General features: G+C 40.9%; 1 protein-coding gene across 1 annotated transcript; it reads left to right on the top strand.

Moving 5' to 3' along the window:
- The first annotated feature begins 916 nt into the window (after positions 1 to 916).
- Positions 917 to 11,659, top strand: LOC115779559 (prohibitin-2-like). Its single transcript, XM_030728287.1, has 10 exons — positions 917 to 1,059; positions 1,892 to 2,024; positions 2,197 to 2,281; positions 3,889 to 3,968; positions 6,846 to 7,030; positions 7,253 to 7,382; positions 7,735 to 7,838; positions 8,179 to 8,256; positions 8,425 to 8,504; positions 11,096 to 11,659. The coding sequence occupies exons 1-10, from the start codon at positions 1,039 to 1,041 to the stop codon at positions 11,118 to 11,120; spliced, it is 921 nt and encodes a 306-aa protein (XP_030584147.1). The 5' UTR covers positions 917 to 1,038; the 3' UTR covers positions 11,121 to 11,659.
- The last annotated feature ends 3,577 nt before the right edge of the window (positions 11,660 to 15,236 follow it).

Genomic DNA, 15,236 nt, shown 5'->3' with positions numbered 1-15,236 from the left:
TATGATACTATAAAGTGGTGTGTGTGTGTGTGTGTGTGTGTGTAAGCATGCATAAGGTGGGATGGATTGTTCATGAGAAGCTTCTTCATCAACTTTGTCTCAAGTTCTACTCCCAAGAACTGAGCCAGCTTTCCTGATCAGCTTGTTCGGTCTGTTGGCATCAGCTGCCTTCACTCTACTGCCCTGGCACACTGCTTGATAACACGCACGCAGAATAGTCCCACCCATGTTAAAGCACGAGAGGCTCCTCAGTAGATACAGTCAGGTCCATAAGTTGTTGGACAGAAACATGATTTTTGTTGTTTTACCTCTGTACACCACCACAGTGGATTTTAAATCAAACCATTAACATGTGATTGAACTGCAGACTTAAAGTTTTAATATGAGGGTTTGCTATACAAATCTTGCATTAGGAATGATAGGAATTTTTACAAAGCCTCCCATTTTCAGAGACTCTAATTTAAGTGGACAAAGTAACATAATTCATGTGTATATTGTGATTTGCTGAGGTGCAACAGAGCAATGTTATAAACTGTGTATGAGTGTAACAAGTTAAACTGTTTTAACCACATGCTTATGAAGCAAATTTTCACTAACCTTTTATTTTGGGTGGCATTTTACAAATTTGCATTTATTATTTATTTTTACGTTTTGAAAATTTCAGCTTGGAAATGCAATTAATATACTGTAGGTTGTAATCCCTACTGATTTGTGACAGAGCAATAGCAGCAAGAGTGAAAAGGAAGGTTTACAGGATGGTAGTGAGACCTGCTATGATGGCTGACACAAAGACGAGCTGGAGGTGGCGGAGCTGAAGATATTAAGATTTTCATTGGAAGTGACCAGGATGGACAGGAACAGAACTCAAACTCAAGTGTTATTTGGAGCAATAATAAATGACAACTGGGACCTGCAGGGGGCAGTAATAAGCATGCCATCACACCAAATAAAAAGAATAAAAAAGAACTACATATCCCAGGATAGTTTGCGGGCCACGCGGAAGGGGCTGTCTCGACCTTGGGTTCTGACGTTTAAAACATGGCGAATAAGGAGCCGAATGTAAGTGTTTTAAATATGAATGCTTTTTATTTAAGAAGCCTTCATTTTGTTAAATGTCGGTATTGTATGAAATGTTTATTTGGCACTAATGCGAGGCTGTGGCAAGGAGCTCACATTAGTAACGAGTCAGTCAGCATGTGCCAGTTCATTGCGTGTGCACTCCCACAGTCCAAAGACATATAGTCAGTGGGGTTAGGGTCACTGGCGATAAAATAACCTGCTGACAGGTTATTTTAATGTAGACTTTTTTCTGCTTAAGGACAGCAGGCTTCTTCTCTCCTCTGCTGTGTCTTTATTGTCTCCCTTAATAAACTATTTAAACATGGCAGTGTCAGCCTAGCCAGTTAACAGTGGGCGAGAATCACGGCTACATCCCGGACAGGTGCCAGATCCATCACAGGGCTAACATATAGACAGACAGCCATCCATGCACACATCTACACCTGACACACATGTCTTTAGACTGTGGGAGGAAACCCTCACAGGCACAGGGAGAACATCCAAATTCCACAGGAGACCCTTAAGTTCAAATCCAAAACCTTCTTGCTGTGAGATGACAGTGCTAACCCCTGCACCAACATGCCTCCATCAACTAAATGATGAATCAGAAAAATCAAACTTGGTAGTGAAATTACACCAGCACTGAATTTGTAACCAGTCCTGGAATATAACTGGCACTGTAGCACCAGAGATGGGTGTTTAGCTGCAACATCAAATTATTGTGTTTTTATATATCAGTTCGACTCAACTCACACGTTCCATACACATCATGATGATGCTGATCATGTTTTTGTTGCCGCACTCTCATCACCACATACAACATGAACTGCAGCGCTTCATCCAGCACCTGAGGGATCTGGCTGGCCGGATGTCCTCATCTGGTGGCAAAGGGGCAGGATTAGGACTGAAACTGCTGCTCGGAGCTGGTGCATTGGCGTATGGCATTAAAGAAGCCACCTACACAGGTAAATACATCTTTACTTGTGTACCATTAAACTTCACACTATGCTTTCATGTGACATCTGAGTAATGCTGTGGTGATCTACAGAAATAGATCTGATGGCCTTAAGTTAGTGCAAAGTGTCAAAACTTCAGTTATGCCAATATAATTGTTTCTCTGTCTGTCTGTGAGAGCAGTGGAGGGTGGTCACAGAGCCATCATCTTCAACAGGATTGGAGGGGTGCAGATGGACACGGTTCTGGCTGAAGGACTGCATTTCAGGTAGAATCAGAAAATTACTTCTGGACTTTTTGTAGTACTAACACTTCAGTCTGCTCTCATGGCTATAAATAGTATTAAAGCCACAAGTTGTCATTTAAATTTGATTTGATGGGGTACTAGCCTCAAGAAGGTGGGTCATGCATACAGCAGGAGAAGGAGAACAGAGGAAGCATGAGAGCAGTGTACTGTGGATAGCCAGCCGCCTTCATGGTAGGGTTGGGTGATTTGCTTTCCCTCCTTTGTGGTTGCTGGTACTATTACAAAGGGTGGGGTGGTGGACGAGATTAATATAATAATGAATGAATGAGAAAAATAATGAAGTTAGGAATTATGTATTAAGTTCATGTTGTCACAAATCTAGCTCACTTTTAATGTGGCTAGCTCCAGAGCAGTTTTAGTGAATTGGAGGCCCCAAGCGAAAAATAATGGGTGCCCCCTCTCTCTCTCCAGTTATGCTAATACAATCACAGCTAGTAAAGAAGTGCCTTTGAGAGGCATTTAACCAAGCCAGAGAACTAAAGGACAGACTGAAATGAGAGGGGAAAAAGGAGAAGTTTGGCTAATGGGGCTGAGTCAAATAACCTGGTGGACAATAAGTACTGAAACCATATGGAAGGAGGACACAACAAATGCACAACACTGTCTCCAGAAAACCAGCGAATAAAATTTCAAGAGGAGTTAGCAAAGAGTGGCAGAGAAAAATACCACTGTGTTCTTGATGTGCATTCTTTTATTGATTTGGTCTTTTGCATGGCACCATTAAATCTCCCTGAGAAACTGAAAACTGGAAGTGCAGCCTGCACAGATGTGCTTGTGTGCAGCACATAGCCTGGCAGCATATGCTATGAGTAGGTCAAAGGGGACTGATTGTTAAGTAGGGTCTTTACCTTACACTATAACGTGCCTTGAGGTGACTGTTGTGATTTGGTGCTATATAAATAAAATTGAATTGAGTTGAAAGGACAGCAGACTTGACTGTGAAGGGGAGAAACACAGGAGAAAACAGCACGAGAAACCGTGGGTGGAGTGGAACACTTTAACATCAGCGCTTTGTTATAACTTTGTTCATCTTCATGGCTGCCTGAGGACCAACAACAGCAAAAGCAAGAATAGGCCACAGACTCATTCACTTATTTTTGATGCTGCACCCTGGTGACGGTAAACAGCTACAACACGTGTCTGCAAAGCTGTGCGTAGGCTCGGTGTAGGACCGTCACACAACTGTGCCGATCCCCGTAGTTCGCTGGTGTAGATGCCTTTGGCTAGATTGCTATGGTAGTGCATGAGAAAACACAGATTTAAAAAAAAAAAAAATTGGCAGTATAGTGCATTTGTATTGTGACAAAGTAGGTGAGGTTGCCGATTTAAAATACTGAATTTATTGCTAATGAAATATTCCACCAAATAGCTGTTAATATCAAACTTGAAAGATCCTTAATTATATTTTCCTTAATTAATCCCTAATTAAGATTAATTAAGGAATGACCTTAATTATATTGTTGAAATATTTAGTTTGAAAAGACATTTCCACACTGTTGTAGGCTGTGACAGTTTGAAAATTCCTGTATTCTTGATTACCTTTGCCCTGACTTTGGAATCTTTTGTAGGATCCCATGGTTCCAGTATCCTATCATCTATGATATCAGAGCTAAACCCAGGAAAATCTCCTCTTTGACTGGTAGTAAAGGTAATGGACACCAGGCTCTTTCTCTGTTATGGATTATCTGGACCCACGGCAGCAGCATGTTGCTACTACAAACAGCAGCTATAAGCTCTGGTCAAAAAACAAATTTAAAAAGCATTGAGTTAGAATGTGGTTTTTTTTTTTTTTTTGACTAGTTTAAGAGCTTATAGCTCTTGTTCGTAGTAGCAACATGGTAAATGGACAGGTCTCTCTCAGCTCTCAAAGTGCTTTACACAACATGCCACATTCACACAAGCACTTCTTTCTAAGCTTAAGTGTATTCTATCTAACATTTACAAACATTCATACTCCGATGGCTGCGTCGGAAAGCATCTTGGGGTTCAGTATCTTGCCCAAGGATACTTTGGCATACAGATTGGAGCAGCCAGGGATTGAACCAGAGGAGGTAGAAGTGACCTCCTCTACCTACTGAGCTACAGTCACCCCAACACGCTGCTGCCGTGGATCCATCTATCAATCCTTCCTTCCTTCCTCCGCTTATCCTGTTCAGGGTCGCGGGGGGGTTGGAGCCTATCCCAGCTGTTATAGGGCAAAAGGCAGGGTACACCCTGCACAGGTTGCCAGCCTGTCGCAGGGTAACACAGAGAGACAGACAACCATCCACACTCATATTCACACCTATGGCCAATTTAGAGTCACAGTTAACCTAACCCCACTCACTGCATGTCTTTGGACTGGAAGATAATGGTAAACATAATTTCCAACACTGAAGATTGTCTTGCTTGTTTCCTGATGTCCAATGTTGCAAATATACCTGAAATTTATTTTGGTTCAGTTAAGCTTTATTTATATACCGTATTTTCCGGACTATAGAGCGCACCATACTATAAGCCGCACCTACAAATTTTTTGGAAAAAACTGGAAACGTACATATATAAGCCGCACCGGGCTATAAGCCGCTGGTATCTCCGCCGCTCTCGGTTTTCCACAATTACTCGGCACTCAGCAGAGGGGGACACACAACCCCAAATTTGAGTTATAACAAGTCAATTCACCATTGATTCGTTCACGCCGAGCTTACGTGCAGCGGCTCTATTTCCCTCCTGTAGTGCCAGGTCGATAGCCCTCAACTTAAAAGCGGCATCATAGGAAGTTCTTTTTGTGGTTTCCATGATGAGGGAGTTTGAAAAAAATCTCTTTTGTGCCTGCTGCTAGCACTTGTTGGCGCTTTCTTCTTTGATTTCCAACTTTGACGTCCCATGATTCATATCCTGCTAAAGAGCCCCCTGGTGGTTAAAGAAAAATCCACAGAAACGCCGCACCGGGCTATAAGCCGCATGGTTCAAAACGTGGGAAAAAAGTAGCGGCTTATAGTCCGAAAAATACGGTAATTCGTAGACTGCTAGTTAACAACAACAGTCATGTAGGTGGTTTATATTCCAAAGACAGTACAATACTAGAAAGAGAAGATCAACCCCCTATGAACAAGCACAGAGCAACAGTGGGGAGGAAGAACTCCCTTTTAACAGGAGGAAAACTCTGGCAGATCCAGGCTCAGGGAGGGGCACCAGTGACCTGCGGTGAGGTTTGTGACGGGTGAGGCACTGACTTGTCTGGAGTCAGATGTTCACATATATGAACCCAAAATAGAAGTTTATATTTCAATTTTAATTATGCTAATAATTAATTATGCTTTAATCAACTCCATACTGTTCAACAATGATGGCAAGAAAAACAAAATATTGAATGTAAGGTCAAACTAATTTATTTATTTATTTTTTGGGCGGGGGGGTGTAAACTTCTCTTTTTAAATAATTTTAAAAAACATGTGTTATCTTACCTTTATTTGAAGATGAAGTCCATGTGCCTATCCTGCTGCTGCTGGGACAGCACTGTTGCAGCACTGCCCCCTATCGGTGCGGCACGGTACTTTCTGCCTCCTCCTGTGTATTTTCACCGTGCATTTATGACCGATCACAAAGAATAAACATGTCACACAGGTTCATTCAATATATTAGACAGACTGTGGAACATTAGCATGTGTAACACGTGTAATCAAACACGTATATTGGTGATATAAAGAGAGACCGCAATGGGCATGCGCCAACCGCCTTGTATGTGACACAGCGCCACCAGAGGTGAGGCACAGTACTGCACTGCCTCGCCCTGCAATTCTTCTGTGTTTGAACAGGCGATGCCTAATTCCATGATTTTGACCATTAAAGTGTTGAAATAATTCAGAAAACAGTTTTATAAAACAGTTTTATAGAACATTCAAGTGGTCAAATGTATTTTCTCTTATCCTTGTTAGTATTTTACTTGTCATGATGACAGGGGAGGCAGTGCCTCACCTGCCTCCCCTGATTGCAGGTCACTGAGGGGCACCGTGTTATGACTGGTTTTGCTTGGCAAAGGAAAAGAAAAGAGGCAATAAATATCACAAAGAGACCATGAACAGCAAACAGGACAAAACAAGATAGAAGCACAGGGTTGTACAGTTTGCGGGTTTGTTGGTCTGAAAAAACCAGGAAAAGATTCAGAACTTAAAAATTACATTTAAAAAAAAAGCCCCACTTTTAGAACATGTTCTGTATACATTTTAGATCACACAATGCCAGAACAAATGTTGGTTTGAAAACACCTTAAAATGTGATTTCTGTGAAAAAATATTTTGCAAGTATTTGCTATTTAAGCGAGGAAGCTCTGTAACCATTTGTGTGGATTTTATCATGTTCACTAAATTAGTAAGTATTGATATAACCTGTGCCTGAGACAGCTACTGATTAATGTATCCCTCTGCCAGTATAAGAACTGAGATAAAAAATGTCTTTTAAGTACAAAATTACCAAGCGTTGGAGAGGTGGCAAAGAAAAAATGCAATCATTTTTGGTGTGTGTGTGTGTGTGTATTTGTATATAGATCTGCAGATGGTGAATATAGGAGTGCGGGTGTTGTCCAGACCCATGGCATCCAACTTGCCAGCCATGTACAAGCAGCTGGGGAAGGATTATGATGAGAGAGTCCTCCCATCTATTGTCAATGAGATCCTCAAGTCTGTGGTAGCAAAGTTTAATGCCTCACAGCTCATCACACAGAGAGCACAGGTACTGCAACACCTTTGCATGCTCTGCCGGGATGAATTTGATGTTTTATCCCATTTACTGTATTTTCTTTTCATTTGGTCAATTCATGTAATCAACACTGATAAATTGATCCTGAACAATGAATTTAATAATCACCTGATTCTGCTGTAGATGCGATCGTTTAACTAAGCTGTTGTTGCCTCGAAAAGTTGACACGCATTACTGTTTGTGTTTATTGTTTAGGTGTCCCTGCTGGTGCGCAGGGAGCTGTTTGAAAGGGCCAAAGATTTCAACATCATTCTTGATGATGTCGCCATTACTGAGCTGAGTTTTAGCAGCCAGTACACTGCTGCTGTGGAAGCTAAGCAAGTTGGTAAGGTTCAGAAATCAGTAGGTCAGCACACACTCATCACTACAATTGTTAACCATAGTAAGTTTAACAAATTTCCAACAGGTTATTAGTGTTTCTCATTGGTGTTCAGTGAGTGGTGTTCTCTGCTTTTCAACACTGACAGTCCCAGCCCAGCAGCTGTTCACTGCAATGAAGCCAAAGTACAACAAGCCTGCTGTCATCATAGTTCTCATAATTGTCTCTGTGAAACTAAACATGGTTAAACATGTGTGCATGGGTTGCATTGTCAACATATGTGAAGTGTAAACTGTTTTTTTTTGTTTGTTTGTTTTTTAAATGAAAGAACTTTAGTAATGTAAATGTGTTTGTTTAGCCCAACAAGAGGCCCAGAGAGCCCAGTTCTATGTGGAGAAGGCCAAACAGGATCAGAGACAGAAGATCATCCAGGCTGAGGGAGAGGCTGAAGCTGCTAGAATGGTAACTGAGTTACTAGTTACTGTTTTTATGGAAACCTGCCACAAGCCAACACACATCAGTCAAGAAATAGTTGATCTGAGTACAATAACTGTTGCTAGAGCTTTAACTTTTTGAGATCTTATCCTGTTCTCCGTGCACCTTGGAAGGTTGAAATCTCTGCTCTGTTTTACAAACGTATGTAAACCGGAGTCGGACAGCAAAACAAACCTTGAGAATTTTATTAACTGTGAGAGACGTAAAAATTCAAAATAGAGGAATTACAAGTAATCATTCTCCATCTTCCATTATTTCTTGTCATATTGTTTAATGCAATATGTTAACAAAAACTGTTTTCCATCAGCTGGGCCAAGCAGTCACTAAGAACCCTGGTTACCTGAAGCTGAGGAGAATCAGAGCAGCACAGAACATCGCTAAGACGGTCAGTACTGTTGTTTTTCTCCTGTGGTTTCGTTTATGTCTTGAAAAAATCACAGATTTGCATGCTCTGGGATTTGGGCCGTCCTGCAGAATTCCTCACTGAGGTAAAAATGTCATTTGTAATTGCCAACATTGGGAGGTGACTGATCATTACTGTCTTTCCTTCCAGGTGGCGTCGTCTCAGAACAAGGTGTATCTTAACGCTGACAGTTTGGTCCTAAACCTACAAGACCAGACATTTTTTAATAAGTAGGTTTACACACACACACACGAAAACACACACAGGCTCACTCATCACTTAAAAAGACAATACATTCACTTTTAGTTTCCACTTAGCCTAACGATGACACTGCAGTCACAACTGTTGGAGGCTGAAGCTCAGTGATTACCTCTGTGTTGACTTGAGAAGAACAAAATGTACACATGTTCACACTTTTATTTGTTTCTGCACACAGTCGCAAACTGAACTGCAGTAAGAAATCCATATGGCTCAGTAGTTTTGAACAACAAGCACCTTGTATTACAATGATGTATTACCCCCCCCCCCCCCCCCCCCCCCCAAAAAAAAAATCTCCATGACTTTAACAGAAAGGTTGCTGACTCTTCTCTGTGGTGTTCCTCTTTTCCTCCTGCCTGGCAGCTCCATCTTCAACATCCTTTGTCCAATATATCCACTAAGCTGTCCCTCTGATGTACTCATTTCTAATCTTTGTCCGTTCTTGTCACTCCCAATGAAAACATCTTAACATTTTTAACTCTGCCGCCTCCACCTCCAGCTTGACCTCCTGTCTTTTTGTCAGTGCCACCTTCTCCAAACCATCCATCATAGCAGGTGTCACTACCATCTTATAAACCTTCCTGTTCACTCTTGCTGCTCTTCTTTTGTCACAAATCACCCCTCACAATTGTCTCCACCCTGCCTACACTCTCTTTTTCTACAAGAGAGGCCTCTTGAGGTCATTTGATTTAGATATTTGACCCCAGGTATTTTAAGTCATCCACCTTCTGCTCCTTGTGTCTTGCATCTTTCTCCCTCTCATTCACACACGTATTCTGTTTTGCTTCTACTGACTTTCATTCCTCTTTTCTCCAGAGCATACCCCCACCTTTTCCCATTCTCACTGCACGTCACAATGCTGTCTGTGCACGTCACAGTCCATGGTGACTCCTGCCCAACCTGATATAATCCCACCCCCACTGTGAACCCATCAGTCACTCCTACCATACACCTCACCACTGTTTCTCTGTCCTCATACATGTCCTGCACCAGCCTCACATACTTCTCTGCCACTCCTGACTTCCTCATGCAGGACCATAGTTCCTCTCTTGGCACCCTGTTTTCTGTTTTTCTATATCCACAAAAACACAGTGAAGCTCCTTCTAACCTTCTCTATACTTCCTCATCAACACAAAAAACAAACATTGCCTTTGTAATGCTCTCTCAGTGTTAAGCTGCTGTGTTTTACTTATATTAGTGCCGGTATTGTTTTAATTAGTGTTTTGTGTAGCCCAAATCTACGTAGAACTTTATAAAGGAAACTCCAGTGTACTGACTCAAATACCTTTTCCGCATCCATGCTAATTACCATTGCTGCTATTTTATTCTCTTGAATATGGCTAATAATTTGTAATGTCCGTCATATGTTATCTTGCGTTGATGCTCTCGTATAAAGCCTGTCTGATCGTTGTGTATCAAGTTAGGTAGGTGCTTTTCCAGTCTCCTGGCCATGATTAAAGTAAATAATCTATAATCTATGTTCAGAACTGATATTGGTCTATATGATCTTGCTTATTGCCATTTTTAACTCCTTTTCTGTTATTTTACACTGGTAATTTGTGAAACAGAATTTAAGCTGTTAAAGAAAATGATGTCTCTCTGCTATGCTGCCCCCTGCCTTTTTTAGAGTATAGTGTCTTATAGTATACTTCAAATGCTCCCAGAACTTCATTTAGTTTACTCTTAACTTTGTGGATTGTGTTTTGTGCTATTTTCTTTTAAGTTTCTAAACCAGAACTTTATTGATTTAGAGCCGCCTTCATAATATCTTTGTTTAAGAAACATTAGATTTTTCTTAATCTCATGCATAGTCAAATCATGAATTTTATTTCTTGTTTTCATGATTTCCTCCCATACTTCCTGTGCTCTCTTAATCTGTTCTTTAATCTCTTTAATCTGTTCCACTTTCACAGGTGTTTATTTTATCTTTGTCTCTTCAGAATGTTATAAAATCATCCATTCTTGTGTATAAATAGTGGAGTGTGGGGTAATGAGTGGTTTAGGGTGCAGGTCTCTCCATATATTAATTATAATAATGTATTGATTTTCTTAACGAGTGATTTCGTGCCCTGTTCTTTCTAGTTTGACTATAAGTGTATATTCAGATCTCCCCCACAGATTAGAAGGCTCACTCTCTGTTATCATCCTATCAACAGTTTTCTTGAAGACATGGATGTTGCTTCCTGGTGGTGCATGTATATTTAACAGTGTGATCGGGTTCCCCTCAATGTTTTCCCCTAGCTAATATAAACCGTCCCTCCTTGTCAGTTCTCTCGAGTACTCTCCTTCGCCCAGATTTGTAAATCTCATTCTTTTCAATCTCTCATGTTCCTTGAAGTTTAGTTGAGAAAGATTCCACACATCCACATTTTAACAGTTTCTTCCAGTGTGTCTCAACATTAAAAAAAAAAAAAAAAGATAAATGGAAGGATATGGGAAGGGTATCATTGATTTCCACCCCTGATAGATTAAATTTGAACATAATTGTGCTCATGTGGAGTTGTGATGTGAGCTTTACTCTGTGCAGCAGTGGTGGCTAATGTAGTGTTTCATTGTTTTTCAGCTTGACAGTGGGTGCAAAGAAGTGATGAAGAGGCCACAAGCAAAGGCAGTAAAACCGTCACTTCCTGTGAACCGTCTTGATTTACTTGCATTGAAGAATCAGCGAGAACAAGAGAATGAAGATCTATTTGGTTTTCTTATGTTTTACTTCTCTCACACTTGGGAGCAGCCTGCATTATTTGGACTTTTGCCAATGAGTTATTCAGGTGGTAAAATCTACATTGAATAAATCTAACACATTTGTCAACCAAAAAGAACAGGATGTTGGAGGGATTGGCCATATCCAGTTTTACCAGAGCCTCTGTCAGGAGGAGCTGATTGGTGTAAAATGTGTAAAATGATTTCAGTGCTGCATTCATCTCCCATAGTTTGTTTAATTTGGCTGCCAATGTTTTTTTTTACACACGTTTCATCAAAAGTGTTTGTTTCCTTTCACAGGTATGACATGAGAATGTTTGTCAGGGCTCCATAGCTCCTGTTTTATGTGTGTGGATCCATGTGTTGATAATGCAGCCACTGCTGCTGGCCAGACCACCTTATGTTAATAAATTTTATTAGAAACAGTTGTCTTTTGTAGAACTAAACCACACTACTAAACAAATAACCAACTGTCATATTTTAACTGCAGGGCTAGTGCAGAGAGACGGACAACCATTCATGCTCATTTCACACCATTGGCCAAGCACAAGCATGGGGAGGAATAAGCTACCTGATCTCAAAGCTGATTAAACTTTACAAATAGAAGTACATGTTTTATTACAAGACAGGTTAAATGTGTTTTTATTTCAGCCTTGTACACTGGAGAATTGTGTTGCAAAACTGGATTTTGAGAAACAGGATGGGTTAGTATTGACTGTGATGACTGTCCAGGGCAGGAGACAGCTGGAGGCACTGTACCAGGGCAGAACTGTAGGCCCTGATGACATCAGCCCCGAGGTTCTAAGGACCTGTGGCCAGCCTGCTGTCTGGGCTCCTGAGTCAGGTTTGTGATTAAGGTCCTGGAGAGAGTAGCCTTGGCCCACCTGCGACCACAGGTGAAAACACATGACCCTCTGCAGTTTGCATATAGATCAAATCTGGGAATGGGTGATGAATTCATGTACACAACCCTGTAGAGAGCCTGCTCCTATCTAGATGTAATGTGGTTACAGTACTCAGCATCTAGCCAACGCCAAAGAAGAGGAGGATTAGGAGTAATGGAGTAACTTCTTTTGTGTAGTCTGCTGGGTAACATACAGCTGCTCGCTTTCCCCGAGAGAGAGAAACTTAATGTGCAGGATTGATTGATGGAGAATGACATAAGCAAAAGAAAGGTGAGATTATTTTGAAAGGCAGGGGACTGCTCAGCAAGTGAAATTTTATAATATGGAAAGTTAAAGCATACATTCATTTTACTGGATCTATACATGATGTGTTGTTGAATTATGCTTTTGTGAAAAGTCTTGCAAAACTATGAATGCTAATTTGTGCTGTTCAAAGGTTGCATGAAAATAGCATACTAGGCAGTTTGGTACAGTTTAGGCTGAACTGGTTTCCAGTACTGTGGCGATATTTACGCTGATGCTCCATGGTGGTCAAGTGTCATGTTAGTGAAGTCCTCATGAAGGTTTGTGACATCAGTTTATATTGAGGGTGATGATGCGTCACCAAATTCTGCCTCTATCCTTATAGTGTCTGGATTTGGAACGCAGGCCATCATGAAACATCTGCTCATATCTTGTTGAAATCAGTGGGCTCGATCCTCAAAGACCAGTGAGCATCCGTTAAAGGATAAGATTATATTTTTCATTACATTTTATGATTTTTAAAAATTTTTTTTATCCTTATGCATCACACTTGTGGGGTGGTTGGTTCAGCACACACAGCTGAAGTTGCTGACTCTGTAAGTTAACGGTCTTGACTTCAAACCAGTCGGGTCAGTCCTGTTCCACTTTACAGTGCAGCTCCGCTCTGGGTTTTCTGTGTGGCCTCTCTGCTGCTACAGTTCTCCCTCCCATGCTTCTGTCCCATCCGCCATTTCAAATAGCGGCTTAGAGAAGTCCTGTGATGGAGGAAGAGGGAGAGGAGATTTGCTGAGGAGGCAGGGAGTGGAAACTGATCAGAAAATAGGGGGGTAGAGCTGTGAAGTAATTATATAAATTAATGCTTTAATAGTGATGAGTAAAATTTTTAAAATCAATGCAGAAATGAACAGTCATGTAAACGTAAGCAGCAGTGCAATACTGTAACCTTTTTCATAGTTTTGAAAGTTAACAAATGGGAGCAGCGTTCTCTGGCATGAAGCACATTATTAAAAGTAAAAGGAAATAATTCTGTAGATTCTGAGATGAAACTGCAACATTTTTCCACGTGTTCAAACTGAGTTTAACATCATTACTGAGTTGCAAGCGTTACCTGCAGATGCTGTAACTAATCTGGGCATTCTCTAAGGCTTCCTTTGGCTCCAGATGTTCTGCTGGAATAATGAACTGCTTTATCCATGGCTGCATGTTAGCCATGGATTAACTGACAGTGGATGTACACCACTTGCAGATAACTTTTCATTGAGTGCAAATTGCTATTTTTATCTTTTTAAAAGAAAAAAAAAATGTAACTAAGCTGCATACTTACATGGAAACACCTCAGTCCAAGCCTTGTGTTCATCACAGAATTTTTAGACATTTTGATGGGACAGGTTCTTACGGTTCCTGCTGCTCCATAAGAGCAGGGACATCATCTGAAAGACATTTGTTACTTATTTACAAAATTTTAATAAAACTGAATTCAATGACTTACAAAGCTCATAAGGCCTACGTTCGCAATCGAACACAGAAAACATGTTTAAACTGAAACATTTTATTATTTCCTGAAAAAATATTAACTTATTTTGTATTTGATGGCAGCAGCATCTCATAAAAGTTGGGACGGGTCAACAAAAATAAGTGGTACAGAAAAGAAACAGCTAGAGGAGCATTTCCAACTAATTAGGTGAACACTGCGGGTACAAAAAAGTGCACCTAGAGAGACAGAGGGATAAAGACAAAGATCAATATTGGATTCCCATGATCTTCGGGCCCTCAGGCAGCACTGCATTAAAAACAGGCCTGATGCTGTCATGGAAAATCTCTGCGAGTCTCAGGAAAACTTCCAGAAATCAGTGTCTGTGAGCACAGCTTACCATGCCATCCACAGATTGCAGGTTAAGTCCCATCAGGCAAAAGAGAAGCCACACAGGGTGGCTGTGGCTCAGGAGGTAAAGCAGGTCATCTGCTAATTGAAAGGTTGGTGGTTCGATTAAGGGCTGCTCCAGTCTGCGTGCCAAAGTATCCTTGGACAAGATACTGAACCCCAAGTTGTTCTCCATGATGAATGTGAACGTTAGATAGAAAGCACTTGAAATAGGTGCTTATATGAATGTGTGTGTGAATAGGTAAATGCAACATGTGTAATGTGCTTTACTAGTTCAGCTAGAGTAGAAAAGTGCTTTATAAGAACTAGTCCATTTACCATATGTGATCCAGAAACACTGCTATCTTTTCTGATTTCAAATGGACCGAGGCAAAATGGAGACGAATTGGAAAATTTGACATGATGTTGTTTCCTCCGGACTAAAGAGGAGAGGGAGCATTCATCAGTTGCTTATTTCAAAAGCCTGGAAGGATGGTATGGGAGCGCATCAGTGTCAGTGGAATTGGCAGCTGCACATCTGGAAAGGCTCCATCATTACTGAAAGGTATATCCAGGTTTTGGAGCAACATGTGCTCCCATCTAGACAACATCTTTCCAACTATTTTGTGACTTCTTGTTGCACCAAATTCAAAATGAGCTAATACTTTTTCATAAATGTTACATTTTCTCAGTTTAAACATGTCAAAAAAGGTCTGTGTGGCAGGCAGGTTGAGGACCCCAGTGCAGGACTTGTGAGACAGAACTGAACTTGAAATACACAGCTTTATCTGCTGAATAACTTGGAAAAAAACTCATACAAATATACCGGGCTGGTCAGTAGCCAAGAATACACTAAAGAAGACGAGCACACAGCCAGTATATACACAAAAGGCAATGAGTGGAGAGTGGAAACAGCCAGTGAGAACAGCTGAACAGAGACACAGTAACAAGACCAGGGGAAGCAAAACTGAATACAGAACACACAATACAAAAGA

This window comes from Archocentrus centrarchus, chromosome 4 (assembly GCF_007364275.1).
Source record: "Archocentrus centrarchus isolate MPI-CPG fArcCen1 chromosome 4, fArcCen1, whole genome shotgun sequence".
Classification (NCBI taxonomy): Eukaryota; Metazoa; Chordata; class Actinopteri; order Cichliformes; family Cichlidae; genus Archocentrus; species Archocentrus centrarchus.
This window is presented reverse-complemented; position numbering and strand designations above follow the sequence as displayed.

What these genes read in the sequence shown, in the direction of transcription:
- LOC115779559 (XM_030728287.1), top strand. Translation starts at nt 1,039, where the DNA reads ATGGCGAATAAGGAGCCGAAT. An exon ending in TGGCGAATAAGGAGCCGAAT is followed by an intron (nt 1,060 to 1,891) that starts GTAAGTGTTTTA and finishes CATGAACTGCAG; the next exon opens with CGCTTCATCCAGCACCTGAG. An exon ending in CTCTTTGACTGGTAGTAAAG is followed by an intron (nt 3,969 to 6,845) that starts GTAATGGACACC and finishes ATTTGTATATAG; the next exon opens with ATCTGCAGATGGTGAATATA.